At 32.2% G+C, this 22,192-nt stretch overlaps 2 protein-coding genes across 2 annotated transcripts; one reads left to right on the top strand and one right to left on the bottom strand.

Annotated features, from left to right (window-relative positions):
- Positions 1-1,273: 1,273 nt before the first annotated feature.
- LOC136271284 (sorting nexin-12-like) lies at positions 1,274-6,428 on the bottom strand. Its single transcript, XM_066070966.1, has 4 exons — positions 6,201-6,428; positions 5,844-5,939; positions 4,287-4,411; positions 1,274-3,045 (listed from the first exon to the last, which is right to left on the bottom strand). Exons 1-4 carry the CDS (start codon positions 6,369-6,371, stop codon positions 2,940-2,942), a joined length of 498 nt encoding a protein of 165 aa, XP_065927038.1. The 5' UTR covers positions 6,372-6,428; the 3' UTR covers positions 1,274-2,939.
- Positions 6,429-6,631: 203 nt separating this feature from the next.
- Positions 6,632-14,855, top strand: LOC105331326 (AFG1-like ATPase). Its single transcript, XM_034477066.2, has 13 exons — positions 6,632-6,785; positions 7,046-7,281; positions 8,017-8,083; positions 8,518-8,619; positions 9,042-9,172; positions 9,527-9,626; positions 9,859-9,917; positions 10,272-10,354; positions 10,490-10,563; positions 10,983-11,083; positions 12,490-12,630; positions 13,108-13,224; positions 14,387-14,855. The coding sequence occupies exons 1-13, from the start codon at positions 6,698-6,700 to the stop codon at positions 14,525-14,527; spliced, it is 1,440 nt and encodes a 479-aa protein (XP_034332957.2). The 5' UTR covers positions 6,632-6,697; the 3' UTR covers positions 14,528-14,855.
- Positions 14,856-22,192: the final 7,337 nt, after the last annotated feature.

Genomic DNA, 22,192 nt, shown 5'->3' on the forward strand with positions numbered 1-22,192 from the left:
CACAGTGGCGTTTAAAATAATCATCTTTTAGGCTATAAGAATATTACTACATGAGTATCATAGAACATTTTCTATGATACTACAGTATAATAATTTTATTTAAAAAAATTATTTATTTTATTATTATTTTTTTGTAATTACATCCAAGTATGATTCCATCTATATTTTACGGATATCATATCTACACGCCCCCGGCGTTTGTCGATTGGTCGAAACCTACAGCGACCTAAGAAAAATCACGGACTTCACGAAATTATCATGATGGTGTCAGACTCAGTTGCCATAGGAGCCGATTTGGCTGTTTTCTTAGCTAACGTACTGATGTACGTACATTAACTGTAATTTAGGGAATTTTACTTACACTTTTACAATCAGATAATCTGTAAAAAGAAAGATGTTTATATAAAATATAATATGATTTCTTTGAAGATTCGGGTTATAAAGGTACCGGATCATTGCAGAAAAAATTTCAGGGTTATGTATTTTTTCTGCAACGTCGCCACCTGCATACATATCGAAGAAAGTGTTCTACTGTTGCAGCAATTAATATAGCTCCAGAAAAAACTGCATGAAATATAATCATGATGATAATGACGTTAATCAAATTTTCTTAATTAATCCAAACAATAAAATGCTTTCTTTGGTGATTCATGCGGGCTATGAATCATGGAGACAAATCACAAAAATACATACATGTAACTCGCGTTAGCGCAGGTACGTAGCATCGTTTTTGAAAGTTGGGGGTAGGGGAATCATCCAAAAATTCTCGACCAAAAAAAAAAAAGGGGGGGGGGGGGTATTTAAGACTTTTCAGAAGTCGTAAAAATCCTAATTCGTGAGTGGGGGGGGGGGGGGGGGGCGGGACAGAGCGTACTGAACTCTGTATATTTAACTTCTACTTCAAATTTTACAGTTAATTTTGTACCTATCACTCTAAGTCTTTTAAAATTGTTTACATGCTCACCAAAAAAAAAAAGGGGGAGGTAAGCTCCCTCTAATGCTACGTACCTGCAGCGTTACGTTCTGTAATTTTTTCTCCAATGACCGCTAACGTCATCAGTTCTCTGTTCATGGAGAAAGGTACTATAGTTTTTTTTCTGATGGCTATAATTCTTATAACACTTCATGTAGTTAAATTTATAATTTTCATACACTACGTTAATGACAATTAGTTAGCAGGAAAGATTAGCAGTTAAATATGCTATACATATATATCAGTAAACTCAATTAAAGCACACATAGCAATCCATTGAATAAAAGAGAAAACAAAAACTTGTGTATATATATACAGTTTATTTTTACAGTTATGATATTAATAAGATTTTTTTTCCAATTGTCTTTTGTGAGGAAATATGATGATATCAAAGAGACAACACGATACACATGAACAGCTATACACACATATTGAAAAGTTATCACAAACGAGTTGGCTGTAAGTCAATCTCGACAAAGTCTATCATTGGGCCATAACAATATTTACACGTATGTCATTTTGCTTCTGTTAATCTCTCCTATACTATCTCAAAGGGGCTTCTAAAAAAAAATGTTTTCATACAACCTGGTGTTGGGAGAGTATGGTGCTCAGTTGCTAAGACTTTTTATAGTTGAATAAAAATAAAACCATTTAATTAATTCTTGTCGTAAAAATCAAATGTACATGCAAATACCATGTAAATTATTCACAATCATCTATATGCAACAGAAGGAAAACATGGTATTGTTATAACAATTCCAATAACCCTTAAGTACAGAGGATTTTATTTTTCTGGAATGTTTTAGACAGTTTTTTGTGTCTGTAATTAAGTTTATCTATTAAACACATAAATGCATATATACATATCATAGTGTGCCAACTAAGTAAAAAGAAATGTGTGTGTGTCAAGTACAAACTTTTTGGTTGTATATATAATGTTACTGTCAGTTCATCATAGTCTTTAATTCATTACAGAAAAATGATGTTTCAAAGTTGATGGGGGTATTTTTAACAATGCGCTATGTGCAAGTAGGTATGTACTGTAATGATACATATACCAAAGCTTACAAAAAGTTGTGTTTAATTCTATTAAAGAGATATTGTCTAAAAGAAAACAAAAATTACCAACATTTTGAACTCATACATTTGTACTCTTACATACCGGTAGTTGTCTTCTTTTTCTTTTTTCTTTTGAATGATTTAAAAATTATGCAATTAAAAAAATTAAGTTTTCTACTTTTTTCACATTAATATTTCAAAGATCAAAGACAGAACCTTTGCGAATTGACCAAATGAATCACAGAGAAGCGTGCTACTTTGAAAGTAGAACAACCCTTATCATGCTTATTGCACCACACAAAGTTTTATAGGGATAAAAAAAAAACTCTTGTGACAATGGTAATCAATTACTCTACAAGTCCTGTACTTTAATTCCTATATGAGTCTGACAGTAAGCAAGTTTGTTTGTGCATAAACCGTTACATACATGTACATTAAAACTAATTCAACAAACTTTTTGCTGTATTGCTTCAAACAAAATTCATATTCTACACAAATTCTCAAATTTGTTCACACTTCAACAGGCCATAAATAACTATAAACTCTACTCAACAAAAATGTGGACTTGATTAACCAGTCATAAATAAAATCAAGTCCTAAATTATTGATGTGACTCTCCCAACATTCATGATTTCGATAAAAAAAACAAACCTATGACTATGATATACATGTACTTGTATATATATACAAATAAGCACATGGAGTCAAAATTTCAACAGGTCTGATGAAAGAATTTTTTTTACAGTTTAACATTGCAGGCCTGTAGCCCCTATCGTCCATCAAGAAAAAAAAGAAGAATTTTCACATCTAAACCCTGCAGAAAAACAATATAAAATGCCTGTCACATAAAATACTCTGTCCTTGCTATCAGACGATGGTGGGGGGAGAGATAGAGTTAAGAGTCCACTCATGTGGTACGAATTTTCCCTGGCACATAATTCTTGTCAATATTTGTTTCTTGTAGGAACATATGGAGACACTTCTCATTCTGTGCAAGAGGGTGTCCTGCCACTCTGCAAAAGAAAAAAAAATTATCAAAAAATATACGTTTTTTTTTGGACATACTGTGTACAGGAAATATTTACCCCTGTTTTATTTTCGCCCATTTTGCCCTTGTTGTCAGCAAGCAAATTTAAGACTGGGCAGATTCCTTTGTCTCAAATTATCTCTCTTTAAACACAATTTTGTCTGGATGAATTCAAGACAAGGCGAAACCGTTATTTAGTAAAGAAGGACATAAATATCATGGAGCGAAAATAACTCGGTATACAGTAAATTGTAAGATTAGCATTCAAAATAATTGAGCCCTAAAAAGAACAAGAATTATTTTCATAATTCACTGCTCACTTGGGCTTTCAACATAAAATTTTGGGGTAAATTGATAATTGCAGAATCTCTAGATCAATATCTTCATTTGGAAAAGACTTAATGTTTAATTGGCACAATGTGCAAATGCTCTTCACATAGCATCTGCTTAAATCCAAAACGTACTGGCTGAAGATCAAAGTCTGTGTTATTTACTACATGTGCTACTACATTAAATACCTTTAAAGGTAACTTTCCTAGAGACAAAAGTTAAATTTAAAGACACCCAGATGAAAAACAATATAACATCTATCTTTTGATCACAAAGTGATAAAAAATAATATTAAGATTAACATTTTAACATGAAAAATTCATACATTTAAATATAAAACTATTCTCACTCATCTAGTGACAGAATATTATTTCCCCTCTCATTTAAAGAGCGTATTGTTATACTAGTGAATTACAAGGAAGTTTAACATTCATGCTACCAATATTGTACTAAATTGACTCGCAGTCATACTATAATGTATTAAAGTACCTATGCCTCATGATAATGCTAGTTTTGGCAATCCAAAATCTTCTTTGAAAGCAAAATTAAATAAAATATTTTGTATTTCCAATTCTATATCCAACCTTCTGTGTATTATTCATTAGCTTTTCAAGGAAATGTTTAAACTATATAAATGCAATTGCTGACCCCCAAATATATGCCTAGAACACTAACAAAACAATGATAAGTGAGTATTAATAATAATTTGATACCAATTTTAACAAATTATAATTTGATATTACCAACTGGGTAAAATAAATTTGTCCACTACAGATAAACTCAATAGACTTAGTATTTATAAGAACATATGTCACAAAGTTCTATGACAAATGATAAACATTTCGAAAAGATACAGCAAAAGCTTTGACTTAACATCCCATGTAAGAGATAATGTACCTGTTGATAAATTGCTCTAGTCCTTTTCTTCGATCTTCAATGAAATCATCATCAAATATCCCTTCATCGCTTCTAAATGGTAGCTGTCTTTTCCAAGCTTTCCCAGGAAGTGGGGGAACAACAATCTATTTTTCAAAACAAGATTTTAAATTAAAAATAATGAAATAAATGTTGTTAAAACGAAGGAATTTGGACTCAAAGTCTGAAGCCTGCCAAAAAAAAAAATGTTGTTTCAATGAATGTTGTGTGTAGGTGAACAGGAACCATTATTTAATTTAAAAATAAATGTAAAGTTTTGCTAAGAAAAACATCCTGTGTTATAAATTCAATAGCTCGATTTTACAAGAAATAAAAACATTATGATTATATATTTACAGTTTATCATGATTAAAACTTAAATTGTAGGAAGGAAGTAATCTTGACTAAGACTTGGCTCTGCTTCACCATGATATTTGAAATAACACCATCACCAAATCTTTAAACCGTCTTTAATATTTTGTTTTTGAAAACCTGGCCAAAACGAAGGTCTCTTTGAAGTTAATATCTGGATAGTGGTGTATGCCAAATATCAAGCAGAGCCGAGTCTCAGCAATTGATATAATTTGTGATGTCATTTGTTTTAATGCTGTTTTTCCACTCATCAACTTGACCAGTAATCTCAAAGATACTGTAAACCAACTACAGCCAAACCTTGTTATCTCAAACTAGATGGAACTGGTTAAAAACTTTGAGATATCCCAGTATTCTGGATATCAAGGATAAAATACTTAAGTATATTAAGTGGTTGGGACTGACAAATCACTTAAACATATCCATTGTATTTGAGATATCAGTGTTCAAGATTACTATGCAAAAATTCTTGCATTAAGTTACCGAAAATTTCAAATTTATAAAAAAATACTACTGGCCATTAACCATTCTACTAGGGATGGGACTATCAACTGATGCACCGGTGCATCATGGTATTTATTTTGACGATATTTGGATCGATACATATACCATTTATACAACGAAACTTAAGCGACCTTTTTCTTATTTTCCAAAAATAACCAAGCTTCATATATCGTATATTTTTAGTCTGCGCGCCTAATATGAAAGTACAAACATGACAAAAATGGCCGAATACCTCGTAAAGTTGTGTCAAAACTGTTAGGAAGCAAAATCTGGAGTGTGGAAAACTTTTGGATTACTTGTTTATGAAAAAGTAGTGTATACGAGACTTAAGTAATTTGTAAATTGTGCAATTTTAAATATAATAAAACAACTTTGGACATGCAGTAATACGTCGACAGATTGAATAAATTTTAAATCCTTATTCATATTTTCATTTAGTTGCAATGTATCGTGATATGTATTGTATCGCATATCATGTATCGTGATATGTACTGAATCGGCCAAGTACAGGTTGTCCCAGCCCAACATTCTACTGAAGAAAATAAATTGCAACAAACCACTGCATCACAAATGAAGTGCAAAATAAAGATGTTTTTCGTAAAAGTTGGTTTACAGTAACTTGTTGTAGTATAAACAAGTTTGCCTCTGCTTTACTATGTTTACCTTACTATCTCTTTCTAATTCGTTTCGCAGCCATTCAAAATCACTGTACCTCCTCCTTACTGTTGACTCTTTTACTTTGAATACTGGTAAATTTGTCTGAAGATAACAGAAAATAGCTTGAAACACTATAAAACAAAAGAGTTGGACTGTACATGCATTACATTAATACAAAGAAAGAGGAAATTCAAGTTAATTGGATAACCAGATAATCTGCTCCCTGTTTCAAATAACACAGACGATCTATATCTCCAGTGTCAATAATCTTCAATTGAGTTGTATAGATGTGAGGATACAATTTTGATCTATGATTACTGAAAACTTCCGGATAAGGCTTAAAATAAAACTGATGTACAGTACCTTCATTTTGACAGCATAGTCTGTATATCTTCCTTTTGATTTTGGCAGTCCATGCGTTTGGGGGTCTGTGATGTCTATTTCAAGAAAGTTAGCGGGAGGAGAGTATGCGTCCTCTAACGTTTGTTTCTTTGGCGGAATCCGAGACGTCGCTGGCTGGTTGTTCGTACTCATTTTCTCTTGACTTCAATGCAACTCCTACAACGCATGAACTGATGACGTCAACAACAAAAAGTGCAAGCTCGAGCCCGATGCTAATTAAACTGGTGATAGATTCTTCTTTGTTACGTGATTGTTTTTAAGCAATTCTGAATCACATTTCATTGACTGTGCAAGATTGCAAATGACTGATCTAAAAGCAAAAGAAATTATTACAAAAAATATTTTAATCCGGGATTTTACCGTGTTCCTGAAAATATTTTAACTATTACTCACTCCCTAGTTGTGTGACGTTTTACACAGTACACAAGAGAACTCGTTAGGTAAAAAACTTACACGTTATGAAAACTATAAAATCTGTATTTTTTGTTCAGAGAAGGGCCTTTAGTGCCACCAATGTAAATGGATTTGTGAAACAGTATTCAACAGGTAATTTTTCATTCATGTCCTCATTGCTTAAGAACGAATTTCACAAAATTTATCATGAAATCACTGTGACCTATATAAGGTATTGGTGTTCCAAGGGCAAACATAGATAGTATTGAATGGATGCAAAGGGTGATTATTGCAACAAAATGATAATAATTACTATGTTAGATAGTGTGGACATATATTTGTTATCCCTCACATATCTTCATTTTGTAAAATTTAATTGAATATTTACACGTTATAAAAATTATTTTTTAAAGATGCTTCAACATTTGCTCAAGAAAATGTTAGCCAGAACTCCACTTCTAGCACCTCTTCACCCATCACCACAGAGATTGAATCTGACAGTCCAATCACTGCATATAAAAAGCGCATTGCCCTAGGACAGCTACAACGAGATGATTACCAAATGACTGTTGTAGAGCGGCTCCAAGGTCTCTATAATAAAATTGACAGCTATGAACCTCCATCAGGAACTGTCAACTGGATATCCAAGGTGGTTTTAATAGAATATATGTCGAAAAATTGTTTTTTTACAATGTTGCTGATGTTAGTACATGTACATGTAAATATGTATGTTAATTACCTGCTGCAGCAATAAATGTAATCTCAGCGAGATTCGTCGAGACTGAAAAATTTTTGACGGACGTCTCTTCCGACGTCCGTCAAAAAATTTTCAGTCTCGACGAATCTCGCTGAGATTACAATAAATGTACTATTGTCTGTCACAAGATATTTATGCAGCAAATTTTCTTAAATCATTCAATATTTATAAATACCTCAGAATTCAAACAAAGTTCATTAAATAGTAAAAAAAAAAATCCCATAATTTAATTCTCCTTTGAAATGCCCTCTCTAGCATATCAGGTTTTAATACAGGGCTAAAAATAAAAGTCTAATGGGATTTTGCATTGCAACAGACATGAAAGTATACCCAGATGTTAACGTTAAAAAATTGTATGAGGTATTCCTAGTATCATCTGAAAAGATGTCGCCATTTTCCTTTATAAATCTCTGTAAGAAATCTGCTTTTGTTCATGTGAATTTTTCCGATCAGAAAAATTTATGAATTATATCTTGGATATTTTACCTTTCATCAATGTTAATTGCACTTCTTTCACAGGTATGTGTATTTTTATAAAAAATCATCAAAATATCTTGGAACAGACATTATAGTACTTGCCATGTGAATTATGAACAATTGTTAAACTGGTCACATTGTAATTTGTAGACATTTGGATTTGGAGCAAAGAATGTTGAAGACAAACCACAGGGTCTATATCTCCATGGACATGTTGGTATGCATTTACAGATAATAATGCAATCAATCCCAAAATAATCCCTCAATCCCAAATTATCCTCCACTCACACAACACACAAAATTTTGACTCAAGACTACAGGTATGGTGTGGTTTATTGAAATAACATTAGAATTTTGAATTAACTCTTTTTTTTTTTAAATCAGTGATGTATTCATGGGAATTTACATCTTGTGCCCATTCATTAGTTACTAGATGATGTATGATACTATAATACAATTACATGAAGCCTGACAAACTTATGATTTCAAAACAAAAATATATTCAAGTAGAAAATTACCTTGGTTGCACAAATTAGCCATTGCAAACCAGTTTATGCTTTTACTTACCTAGAGCATTAATATATTACCCAGTACATGTTTAAGCAAAAAAATTTAAACCACCAGTGCTTACTGCTGTGGACGTTATTTCAGGTACTGGGAAGACGATGCTAATGGACATGTTTTATCAACATTGTAAAGTGAGAAGAAAACAGCGTGTTCATTTCCACAAATTCATGCTGGATGTACATAAAAGTAGGTACCAGTAATGACACTGTTCTTGGGCAGCATGGAGTAGTCTGTACATTCCAATTTCTTTTCTGTTTTGATTAGAGTATACACAAATATATGGTGCAAAAGTCTTTGGACACATTATGTTAATATTGCGGTGAGAGAAGTCAACATAAATCTAAGACTAAAAAGTTATTCACCTTCAGTTTTCATTCTTTGCAATAAATAATTTTTATAAACATTTCTTAAACTCACAAAGATAAGCGAAAAAAAACCCCAGACATGTATATAGTTACCTGATTATTTTCAAAAATCAAGTGAAGACAATATACATGTATTTGGATATATCACTACATTACTTAATAAGTGTTCTGCATACATTTGTATATATTTATGTATTATAGTGAAAAAGATCAATGAATTATTTTGTTCCTGATTATTTCCAGGAGTGCACATTTTGAAGCAGTCGGTGCCCAGACAGTACAATGTCAGGAAAACACAGTCGTTTGACCCAATTCCACCCGTTGCAAAGGAGATCAGTAATGAGGCCTGGCTCCTGTGTTTTGATGAATTTCAGGTACCTGAATTTTCTCTCTTGTCTTCTAGAGCACACCTTCATGTACATAAGTTTGAAAATGAAAATTTCAAAATGAATTTTTCTTTTGAATGTCATCACGAATTAAATTTTAAATATCTCAATATAGTGTTCCCAAAAATCTAAATATTAATCTTTTGTATCCTTTTGAAATTATAGTTAAAAAATGCAAGTTATTAAAGTTAGGCAAACATGTACCGGGTATCTCTTTTTTTATTTGCCAAAAAGTGTTTTCTTCATCCCAAAGTTCAGTTTACTAAAGGGGGATGACAATTTCAAAGAATTCAAATAAAAATATGTTATAAAACTAAATTTGAAGTAATTTCATTTATTTAGGTGACAGATATTGCAGATGCTGTAATACTAAAGAAGCTCTTTACAGAATTATTTAACTGTGGAGTGGTTGTGGTAGCCACTTCAAATCGACCACCTGATGGTAAGTGGTATTTTGATAAACATTAGTTTCAATTTTGAAAGCTTATTATTTTTCTTAATCAACAGCACAATGTAAAATACAGAATGATGAACTATGAATCTATGATAACACAAAATTTCAAAAATCTTGGTAAAGGGAAATAACTCTTCCACAATGTATTTTGTTATCGATTCCATGAATTTTTAAGAGATTCTTCCTTTAATGTTCTGGTTTTGGCTTTTTTTATTGTCAGATTTGTACAAAAATGGTCTGCAGCGAGGCAATTTTGTGCCTTTCATTGGGGAATTAAAGGTAAGATCTTTCAGAAAATATGTTAGATTCAACATTAAATAAAAGATCTTTCAAGTTTGTGTGTATGCTTTATATCTAAATAAGAAAATATTAATTAAGTTGATTAAGAATTGAAACAAATTTTGTTTATTTACCTGTCACAGTGTTGTAAGAAAATGAAATGGAAAAAAATGTAGTATTTATGATTATCAGTCAAACTCAAGAATATTCATCAGATGCAAAGTTTAATTCAAGCAGTTTGTTTTAAATTGAGATTTCTTTGAAATGTACATGTATGCCTGTTGATGTTTTCATTCTAATGGAGGACTTGCTTGCTGACAAGACATATTGATTTTCTTTTTTTTATCAATTTAGAAAAATTGTGATGTTGTGAGTCTAAACACTGGTGTGGATTATAGAATGAACACTCTGCCAGCCGAGGGGAAAATCTACTTCCTGTAAGTCACAATATTTCACAAACTATTAAAACAGTTACTTTAGATGTACTTCAAAATACTTAATATCATTTTAATTGAATCCTGTTTCTGAGCTCTTCAATGTATCAAACAAATGATTTTTTTTTCACTGATCAGGACGGGGGATGGTAAGGCTGAGGAGAAGATAGATGAGATTTTCCAAGCCCTCATTGCAGAACAGGAAGAGCAAGGTAAGACACTCTGATTGATAAGAAAAGTGTGCTTATCACAAATAATGTCAAGAGAGATATCCTCATCATAGATAATGCCACAGGGGAGGTGTCCTCATCATAGATAATGCCACAGGGGAGGTGTCCTCATCATAGATAATGCCACAGGGGAGGTGTCCTCATCATAGATAATGCCACAGGGGAGGTGTCCTCATCATAGATAATGCCCCAGGGGAGGTGTCCTCATCATAGATAATGCCTCAGAAGAGGTGTCCTCATCACATATAATGCCTCAAGGGAGGTGTCCTCAACAACAACAAAAATCTTTGTCACTGTAGACTCCTGAATTTTAGTGACTCAAAAGACTTTTGATACATTATTGAAATTTAATAAATAAATTAATACATTCTTCAAATCCATTTCTTTTTTTGTTCTTTCAGTAATTGGGTCTCGAGTTCTGGATGTACTAGGGAGAAAGGTTCTGTTACCAGAGACATGTGGTGCTATACTGAAGACAGACTTTGATTTTATGTGTAAGCAGGTGTGTTAAATTTGTTCTATTCACTTTCATTAATTGCAATGCTCTCAAGTGCTCCAACTTTAACTCCCTAAAATCTATAAGCGTGGAAATACGGATTAAGCAGTGGCACTATAAAAGGAGGATTTCCCCCCCCCACAAATTTTCACTTTTACACAAACTTGCCAACATACATATACATGTATCATCTCTTTGACTCTTTGAAACCATATATATATACAGCTTACTCCACTTATATTGAAATCGCTTATTTTGAAATTCCGCTTATTTTGAAATAGAAATAAATCCCCAGTTTTTGCCTCTCATTTTCTTTACATTGATTTAACGGATATAATGAAATCGGCTATTTTGAAATATCGCTTATATTGAAGCCACTAATCGGTCCCCATAGGTGATAATTAGTTGTTTTTATAACGGTTATATTGAAGTGATCCCTGGCAGCTGTCGTCACGGTTGATGACAGTAATTATGCCAGACTGACCGGTTGATATACAAAGGTGTGAATTGATAAGTTCTCATCATGAGTGTTTTTAAAATTCTTTTAAATAGTGAAATTTATTCACCGTTGATTTTTTTTTTACGTATACGGAGGTATTGAGGCTAGACGTAATATGGAAACCCGACGGAAAAGAAAAAAACTTATCTTCGGGCACTAAATATGAGCTGGTTATGGCTATTGATAAAAGGACAAAGCCTAAATTCAAAATAGCTAAGGATTTTGAGATTATCGCGAGTACAATTACGATGATATCAAGCAGCGTTCAGCAGTATTTGAAGCGTTTGAGTCTGATGATTTTTCTCTAAAACGTTAAAGAATGTGACTGGAGATTGTGATGAGGTTAAAGATAGTAACAAAATGAAACTTACAAAACTTACGGATATAATTTTAATCAAACTTTCAACGACTAATATTCCATATAATCTGTTCACTGTAATAAATAAATGATGACCAAATAATTTGTTCGGGTTTGGTTTTCTATGCTTACATCGGGATTGAACTTACAAAATCGGCGGCTTCACGTCAGTCAATTTCGCTTATATTGAAATACGGATATATTGAAATAATTTGCATGGTCCCCTGAATTTCAATATATCCGGAGTAGGCTATATATATATATATATATATATATATATATATATATATATATATATATATATATATATATATATATATATATATATATATATATATATATATATATATAGCCTATATATATATATATATATCACAGAAATTAAACCTTCCCACATTATCTTCACGAATAATCCAGGTTTACTGTAATTTATACACTTCTTTAGGCTGGTTACTGTATATGTACCGTTTTCCATTCGGCGTTTGACTTTACCTGTATTTCTGTTAATTAATGCTGATGTTAAGTCTTTTTCTTTATAATTATGAATCTTTTAAGGCACGTGGAGCTATTGATTATTTAGAAATCAGCAAGGAGTTTCACACAGTAATCCTAGAGAACATCCCCAAAATGACTCTGTTCAACAAGACGGAGGCTCGGCGGTTCATCACACTGGTGGATACTTTCTACGATAACAAGGTTTGTGTCAATTCATTTTTTCTTATATTTCTAGAGTATCCAAAATTTAGAGGGACTGTTTCTTGTAAAAAATGATTGTAAGAACAATGGAAATTTCTGTAATTATAAGGAAAAGCAATATCATTACAATGAAAATATTTTAACCCTTTATCAAATGTCTAGTAGCGTTAATATGCAGTCAAATTTTGTTATCTCAAACTAGATTGGAATGTATAAAAACTTTGAGATATTCAAGTTTTTGAGATATTGGCGGTAAAATATTTAAAAAATAAGTGGGTGGGATTCACAAATCACTTTGACATATCCATTGTATTCTAGATATCAGTGTTTGAGATATTGAAGTTCAACTGTATTTTCATTAATAGGCAAAAGTTGAATTAATATCTCCATTATATCCTTATTATCATTTTAATGTTCCTGTATTTTGTATGTTTAAATCTTCTATGATTTTATCATTTGTGGAATATTTTTTCACAGGTGCGGTTGGTTTGTTCAGCCGCAGCCAAACCTAAGGACTTGTTTGGTGCTGGAGACATCAGTCAGAAGAATTATGACGACAACAGGAATCTGATGGATGACTTAGGGATTCAAGAGGTGAGGGAGAAAGATGTATCAAAATTATAATCAATGCAACATATGCAACATTGGGACAAAAAAGTAAAGTTTTGGTGTCAGTAACTCAGACAATACCACATTATATTAAAAGCTGACATATTATTAAATGAAATGGAAGCAACTCAAGTTACTATTTTGGGTTTTCAGAAAGGAAATTGCCATACTCCCAGTTTCCCATACATGTATTGCAACAAATATGAACATAAAATTCCTGACTGAATCATTTTATTCTATAATGGATGGCCTAAGAAACTAAGATAATTTAGTATGACCTAAATGTCTGAGGTCTGTAATTTTATGTTTCCGTATTCATATCATATAAATAGTGCCTGTTTGGGAGGGTAACAGTTGAAATTGACACCTCGAGAATACCACTGTCAACTGAAGCTAAGCAGAGGTTGACAATGGTTTTCGAGGCGTGTCAATTTCAACTGCTACCCTCCCAAACAGACAATATTTAATATTTTATTATACTGAATGTCTTAATTTTAGAGAACATTCAACTGCTTTTATACAATAATGACGTGAATTCTACGGTGAACCGTATGTGCATAATTTACGCGCATGTAACAATTCGTTGTGGTACCCATTGCCAAGTGTGTTGCTAACGCTGAGGGTAATAGAACAGATTATTAACTGCATCTATACCAATCAGATTTTAGTATTTAACATGAAAGTATAATAATACATGTTACATTCTCCATTGTTGTTTGATATGCTAATGCAATCAGATTTCTTCTCCTTTTGTTTTGAGCAATTGTGATAATTATCCCTAAACATACACACACATCACGTATGTACTCACCTCATTTATGTGTTGCAGAAGTCAGACCTTGCCAAGTCCAGTATATTTTACACTCTTTGATAGTTTACATGTACATGTATCTGTGTTATTCCCCACTTTATTTTGTGACATTGTGATAACTATCACTCGATCTGATTAAAATCAGATCTTTGATGCGCTCTTACAAATTCAATGTCACTACACTCAGATCTTTGATCCGCTCCGACAAAGTTGATGTCCCTACACCAAGATCTGATTTTAATCAGAATGTGTAGCGACATCGAATTTGTTGGAGCAGATCAAAGATCTGATTTTATTCAGATTGACTATCACATTACATCTTCATCCTTTATACAGAAATCGGACCTTGCCCAGTCCAGTATATTTACTGGAGAAGAGGAGCTGTTTGCGTTTGAGAGGACCGTGTCCAGGCTGACGGAGATGCAGACCGAGGAATACTGGAACCTCCGGAGCTCAGCGGGAAACTCTGGCAGCTGATGATGTGTCAACTTAGGAAACTTTATATTTATTCAACAGAGTACCCCAATTAAAAGTCTGTGATTATTTTGTACATATTCATGTACAAGAGGCTGTTTTTAATTTACCCCATTTATTTTGTGAATCTAGATTTTGGTGAACTATGCAATATGCATCGACTGATGCTAGAGAATACTTGCATCAAGTCCATATCAATGAAATATGAGCTGGTATTTGACAACGTCAATATTTTAAACAAATTATGAACTAATGATACCCGATATACACTCTACACAAGTATAATTATATTCAAAAGTAGTAATTCTCCTGATTTTTTTTGCCTGTACAGTTTCATTTATATATAAACCATTTCTCATTTTGCTCAAAAGAAAACCTATGATAAATGATTGATGTGATCAGTATGTCCTGCCTTAGGTGGGAGAAGTAACAGTGAACTACTACCACGCAGTATGTATAATTTCAATGGAAACATTTTTTTTTCAAAACTGTTGCTTTAGATGCATATAAGTTGGCATGGTATACTTTGAGATTTTAATGTTAAGTCTTCAATATATACTTAAGAGGAGGGGAGATAAGTGTTAGTGAATGGGACACTTTGCAAGCAATATTTTTAATTTTTACAATTAAAGAATTTTGATTTTATTTTGGTGCAATTGTTTGATAGATGGATTTTTAAGACAAAAGCTATACATGGGAGTTTTCTTACTTAGGGCACCTTCATATTCTGATTCAACCAAATTGTCCAGGATGATAAAGCATCCTGATTCACCAATATTACAATATTTTACATCATAAATTATAAAAACTGTTTCCAGAAAACTTCATCAGAAAAATGAAGAGTTTTAATTGTTGACACACATATCGTTGCTTTTGCTTATCCTTTGGATACCACAAGGTAGATCTTATCAGGGATTCATTGAATGTAGATACATGTACATTAATTTATAGATTTAGCTGCAGATCATTAGCTCTCTGATAAAATTCAAGTTAATGGTTGATTTCAACCAAAATTTGTCTATTCTTGCTGAGCTAAAGATCTGCAACTAATATAAATTTAGCAAACACATGTACATTTCAATGACTTAACTTATTGTTAAATATCATTATTTTTTTGTATTCAGGGAACTTTTTTTGAAGGCCACATGGAACATCTTTTGTTTTGATGAGAAACATAATTTTTTTTAAATTTTTTTTTTGGGGGGGTCTTTCTTTTTAAAGACTTTAAGTTGAGTTTTGTTTGAGACAATTAAAAAATTTCCTCCAAATTTGCTTAAGATTTGGGTTTATATTAATGACTTCATCCATTTATACCACGTAGTGTATGAATCGATATCTCTCCAATATGTAAACTATCTTTGGAGAAAATATTGGTTATAAAAAGTTATTGATTGAAGAAATATTTTTAAATGTAATGTATTATGTTAAACTTAATATTGTCTGCATTTCAATGATTTATAATTGAACATGTTACACGTGGTTGCTTATGTATTACAGTACATAAAGTACACATTTAAAATGGTTTTGTTTACGATAAGAGCACTCATCTATTCTGTTACATGTTTATCTTAATTAGATGTATTAATTGTTTGATTAGTGCTTCACTTTTATGCAATCTTATTAAATTTATGTTCAAAAATTGTTTTAAAACCAATGCATTTTTGAAATTTATATATTAACTTCGCAACAAATTTTAATTAAGATCAAGCATGCATACATGTCATAAATATGTTAATGTTTATACATTTGGTAAAATTAATCTTAGATGACATTAAAACAAACATGTGTCTGATACTTTTTTGTCCGAGTTTTGTAACGAAAAATAATACTATTGAAATAATCAGTTAAATCTCTGCAGATATTGCAAAAGTTTATGAAAAAATATAATGAAATATTATGAATTATGGATGAAAAGTAAATGGTAACAATATGTATGTGCACAACTATTCTATTATAACAAAGGTGTGATAAACAAGATTTTAATAATAATCAAAAGAGAGATAGAGAATGTGAGACCATTATATAAATAGTGACTGTTTGGGAGGGTAACAGTTGAAATTGACACCCCGAGGAAACCATTGTCAACCGACGCGAAGCGGAGGTTGACAATGGTTTTCGAGGGGTGTCAATTTCAACTGTTATCCTCTCAAACAGGCACTATTTATTTTTTTATACTGAATGTCTTAATTTTAGAGAATTTTTTATATTGCATTTATATAGAAATGACGTGAATTCTACGGCGAACTGTACGCGCATAATTTACGCGCATGTAACAATTCGTTGTGTTACCCGTTGCTAAGTGTGTTGCTAACGCTTAGGGTAATAGAACGGATTATTACAACTGCGTCTAAACAAGTCAGATTTCAGTATTTTACATGAAAGTATAATAATTAACTATGTTTCATAATAAGTTGAAATTCAGTTTAGATCGAATGACCTTGTGTACCAATGTCAACTCCAGTATATTCAATTGTCACTTGCTAGTTGGGCAATTTATGTGTTCGTGTTTTAAAAAAAAATAATTTTAACATGAAATGATTATCCATTTGTGTGAAGTTTACGTATACAAACATATCCGTTTATCTAAGGCTGCCTTAGTTTAAGTAGCATTTTGATTTTGAATAGGAAACTCAAATGCAAAGAGAGTCTAATCAAATTGAAAAAAAAGTTGTCAGTCCAATAAATGCCACAATGTAAAAATCAATAATATGCACACCCTATCATGTTTTATTCTGTACAATTCGTGTTTCCATCTTGACTACCAAAGAATGATTAAATTTCTTTATCAGACAAATTTAATCTAGGTTCGAAAAGTAGAGCTTCCATGCACTGAGCAAAAAGCATGGAGACGAAACAGCTTAAAGGCGAAAAAATGCCTTACAAATGTCTCGTTCATGCCAAGGGTTTACTGCCTTTACTTTGTAGAGACTGTGATGGTCCGGTTTGCTTGGACTGTCTGACCACTAACCATGTTGGACATAAAATGTGCAAACCATCTGAGTGCACAGAAGACACATTTAATCAACTCAATGATACCATTCAGGGGAAAAAATCGGCACGTTTTAGTTTGAAGCAAATTAAAGAAAATCTACAAAAGAACCACAACAGATTAAAAGACCAAGTGAAAGAAATGGTACAACGTGTCTCAGAGAAAGAAGGCGAGATCCAGAAAGAGGTGAAAAATGTCTGCCAGAAGACAATCAAACAAATAAAGGAACTTGCGATGGAAATCGAAAATCCAATGAAGAATGACAAGGAAATACTGACATGTTTTATGGCCTGTGACGAATTCCAAAATGAGAACGATGAAGAATTCATAAAATGTCTCTACTTCTACAATGGACTGAAATTGCTGCAAGAAAAATATGTTGCTCGAGACCAAAACGATGTCCCATTTACTTTTGAAACTAGCGATATATCGGTTGACAAAATCGTTGAGCTTGTTGGATCCGTCTTGACTGATGAACACTCATCATCAGATGAAGACTTGGAAAACGTCGAAATATTACCACTTCTGCATGAAACAAACATAAACGTTGAAAGCCTGCCGCATCAATATAAGAAAAACTTTCCAGATGCAAGGTTTATTGACATTAATTTAGTGTCGACCGATAAAAAGTTCCTTTGCATTGACGAAAATCTTTATCATCTATCCAAAACAGATAGTAATGAATTGGTTGAACGCGTTAAATATTTTGCATATGTACCCGAAACTGATGAAATAATTTATGTTTTGAAAAGTCAAGCTTCAGAAATATTCCGACGTCCGGTGTCTATAGAAGGCGAGGAAATGTTATTAATAAGTCTTGGCGATGAAGAAGCCGTAGGTATAGAGCACTATGCCGAAAACTATTTGATAACTCTCACTGTATCTGAAAAAGAGTCAAAATCCTTGGAATATATTTTCGAACTTAAAATTCGTTTCATCAATGAAATGGGAGGTCTTATGAAACCAGTTCGTTCAATTAAAGAAAGAAGCACCTCGTCATGTTATATGCCTCCCCGTTTCAAAATTATACAGTCATCAGTAATGATAATAGATACCCGTGCCCATAAGATCACAATGACCAATGGATTCGAATTTGATGGTGACTTGTTTTCTTATTCTGGTAGCATTGGATGTGACCCTTCGTCTACATTTTCCCCGGTCGATGTATGCACAGATCCAGATGGTAACTTCCTTGTCATCGATTCTCACGACGACACGGTGCACCTCTTAGATCCAAAGGGAGATTTTTTACGGATCATCATGTCCGCTGAAGATGGACTGAGTGGAATTGAACGCATAGCGATGGACAGTTTAGGTTGGTTCTGGATTGGATGTGATGATGGAACGATGCATTTTGCAAATTACCAACATTTCAAAAATACAACAAGACGAGATAGATATTTGGAGAAACTAAAAGATAAGGAAAAAGTATAAAAGAAAAAAATTTGATCAAATTTGAATCCTTTAATATTCAATGATTAAATTGAAAAGTCCATAGACTTTTGCATTTCGTTGATTATGGGGAGGCGATGATGTCATGGTGAATTCATTTGTCAACATCTGTCTGCCTTTGCGAAGTGGGACATCTTTGTGATTTTTTTCATGTAATATTATGTTTTAAAACTTGTTTTGTTTTTGTTTTATTTGACTTCAATACCATTTATCCTTTGTTTGCCAACTTTTGTACAGTAATGGTCATTAAATTATCATATGTGAATATAAAAGGATACAATGTTTTTATCCTTACCTATGGAGGTTAATTGATCTAAACGTTTGGTGGTATCACTTGCACTTCGATATAATGCACCATTTAATCTTTAGTTAACTATTTCAACACAAGGATATAAAATTTTAAAACGAATGTTTTACAAAGGTTGTCACAAAATAGCATAGACAGGTTGCGTTAAGATAAAATTTGTGCCACAAAAGGTTGGAGTAATTAGAAATAAATTTGTTTTGAGTAATAAACTGTATATAGAAGTTTTATGTTAATTTCATTTTTATTATACATTTATGGTATAAATTGATTTGTCGATGTGCAAGGTCAAACGTTAGGTAACTTGTTGGTCATTGTTGAGATATTGTCAACTTCTTGCTTGATCTTTGTCTACAATTGTGTATTCGAGCTGGTCAATATTGAAAGACTACCAACATGTACTTTATCTATGATTACAAATTTGTAGTCGGACCAAGTTCTTCTGTAATAAATTTATACATACATCTTATTAAAGTTGTAAAAATATACAGCTTGTTTTCTTTTAAGACCAATGTGTCAAATACCCAGAGGCTGAAAACAGAAGAGCAAATCAACAACATAACAAGCTGAGCAAAAAGGCTCAAGACAGTGCAGTTTAAAATTTTTTGTCAATGAATTTCCCGGCGACTTTCAACGAAACATTTTCCGGTGTAAAGTAGAATAATGACCACCATAGAATAATGAGCGGGTCATTTTTCAACGTAGAATAATGACCATTTTTCCTGAAGAATAAGTGTTTTCATAAAAATGAGCACACTCTACAGGAAGAAAAGTGACCCCCTGTTGAAGAATGACCCCTGAAATCCTGACATTCTAAGTCACACGAACAAGCTGGGAAGATGACAAGAAACAGTCCAGATACGTTTTGGGCGAATACTTCAAAGTGATTTGAGATTATAAGCATTGTCATCCGCCATAGATATTTTTCTTTGATAGGAATACCATTAACTCGCTTTAGGCAAGTCATTTTTGTTTTTCAAAATATTTTATGAAAATGTTTCTTTAATTTGAAACGCAAAGTTTAATATGTTTTTTTTAAATAAAGATAAAGTCTTTTTTCCATTGCTTTCGTTTTTCAGAACTTAATAGTTATCCCCTTAAGAATGTAAATCTGAAACTGAAACGAGTGTGTTTGAATTGATTGGTTAAGATTTACGCGGTTTTATAAAATATTTAACTTATTATATGAATATATAGAGTAAATCTTTAAAAATCTTCTTCTCAGAAACTTATCAGCCAGATGATTCTTTATACTTGTTTTAAAAGACTTTGGCTCCAGGACAATTCTTCGGCCTCATAAGAAGGTTCGGAGTTTGATGTAGCTTTATATCCCATATGTAAACAATTGTTAAGGATCGTTTTGAAAACTGCAATACTCAACAAGTGATATGACTATAAAATCATCCTGTTAGAAAAGGGACCAATGATTATAAACATAAGAATATCCAGGGGGAAAAATGGATTTTATTTATACAGGATCTACATGTATTATTGTAAATTGTCCAGATATTTTGTATTATGACTCCATTAAGCTGATTTTATCATTCCTATTGTTCCTCATGTGAGCGATGTGGCCCATGGGTCTCTTGTTTAAAATTGTTATTTAATGTTTAATGATAAACATCTTTGAGGTAAATTTATCAACATATTGTTGTTATTTTTTAATTCCTAAACATAATTTAATAATCTTATGGGTCATAAGCTTTTTCAAAATGTAGAAAGTTTAAGAACATAGAAATTATTGTTCATGATTCTGAAATATATTTATAAACATACATTTTCATCAATGCACCATCTTAATTTGTAAGAATGATCTTTTATTGCTCCTTTAAACCGTATTTAAACTTTGTTGTAAACAAATACCCAGTCCGAGAACATTTGTAAATATTTTAAATGTATACTAATTTTATAAGACACGATGTCCTAAATTTGTTCATTTCTCCGTTAACAAGACATCAACGTTACTTTGTTGCAGCAAATAAGGGGGCCAGGTTGCCTTTCTCATTTTTTTTTCCAGATAATCAATGCGTAACATGCATTGTTCCAAAGTATCTTACTCGTCCAGACGCCTTGTCTATGAGAATTATTGTGTTATTTAGAGCTAGAATTAAACAGACTTTTATCACAAATTTTTGCTATTCGATTACAAGCGTTTGATGTGATGACAATGGTTGTAGAGAGCACACCAATGCACCCCCTTCATATTTGTTTTCAGATTTCTAAATCTTTAAAATAAGTCTGCAGCTGCGCAGTTCGACAACTGGTTTTAGTGATTAAATAGGCATTTTTCTGTTTCTTTATGCATAATTTGCAGATTAAATAACATGCAGATTATCATATGTATTGCTTTTATATCTTTTGGCAACAGTTTTGGGCACTTACGGGCAGAAGCAAGCCTGTTCAAGAAATGTTTTACATTCTTATCCTTAAATATACAAGATGGCCGCACACCCCCCTTAAATCAGGCAATTGGAATTAAAATTATTTCAAGACAATTTAAATTTCCGTTGCTTAAGATAAAGCAGAATTCTAAATATTTATGTCTTTAAAAATTAGAGAAAAATATATATGGCTGTCGTCTATGTCTTATGTATTGAATTACACAAATATTTGGCTGATTTTTTAAAAACCACATATATCATGTAATATGAAATACTGTAAGTCGTTTTTATTCCACGGTGTTAAAATTTCACGAATTCTCAAAAAGTACCAATCGCGATGGTTTTGATTTCAAGCTCCAAGAAAACCAATTGATCAAAGTATAAGCAATAATACGTTTTAAAAAAAACCTTAATATGTTAATATTTACGATGGGTTTATTTTAGCGGAAAAACGATAAATCGCGAACATAGTGAAATTAAAATCATCGTGATTATTTGCCAATCTACAGTATTCAGGTAACATACTGGTTTCAGTGACCTAT

Source organism: Magallana gigas, chromosome 9 (genome assembly GCF_963853765.1).
Source record: "Magallana gigas chromosome 9, xbMagGiga1.1, whole genome shotgun sequence".
NCBI lineage: Eukaryota > Metazoa > Mollusca > Bivalvia > Ostreida > Ostreidae > Magallana > Magallana gigas.

Bases quoted from the DNA above. Each gene is read 5' to 3' on its own strand.
- LOC105331326 (XM_034477066.2), top strand. From the start codon at position 6,698: ATGAAAACTATAAAATCTGTATTTTTTGTTCAGAGAAGGGCCTTTAGT. The intron at 6,786-7,045 runs GTAATTTTTCAT...TATTTTTTAAAG, and splicing joins TGTGAAACAGTATTCAACAG to ATGCTTCAACATTTGCTCAA. The intron at 7,282-8,016 runs GTGGTTTTAATA...TGTAATTTGTAG, and splicing joins CTGTCAACTGGATATCCAAG to ACATTTGGATTTGGAGCAAA.
- LOC136271284 (XM_066070966.1), bottom strand. From the start codon at position 6,371: ATGAGTACGAACAACCAGCCAGCGACGTCTCGGATTCCGCCAAAGAAA. The intron at 5,940-6,200 runs GTACTGTACATC...TGTTATCTTCAG, and splicing joins ACTATGCTGTCAAAATGAAG to ACAAATTTACCAGTATTCAA. The intron at 4,412-5,843 runs GTAAACATAGTA...TTTGAAAAATAG, and splicing joins AATTAGAAAGAGATAGTAAG to ATTGTTGTTCCCCCACTTCC.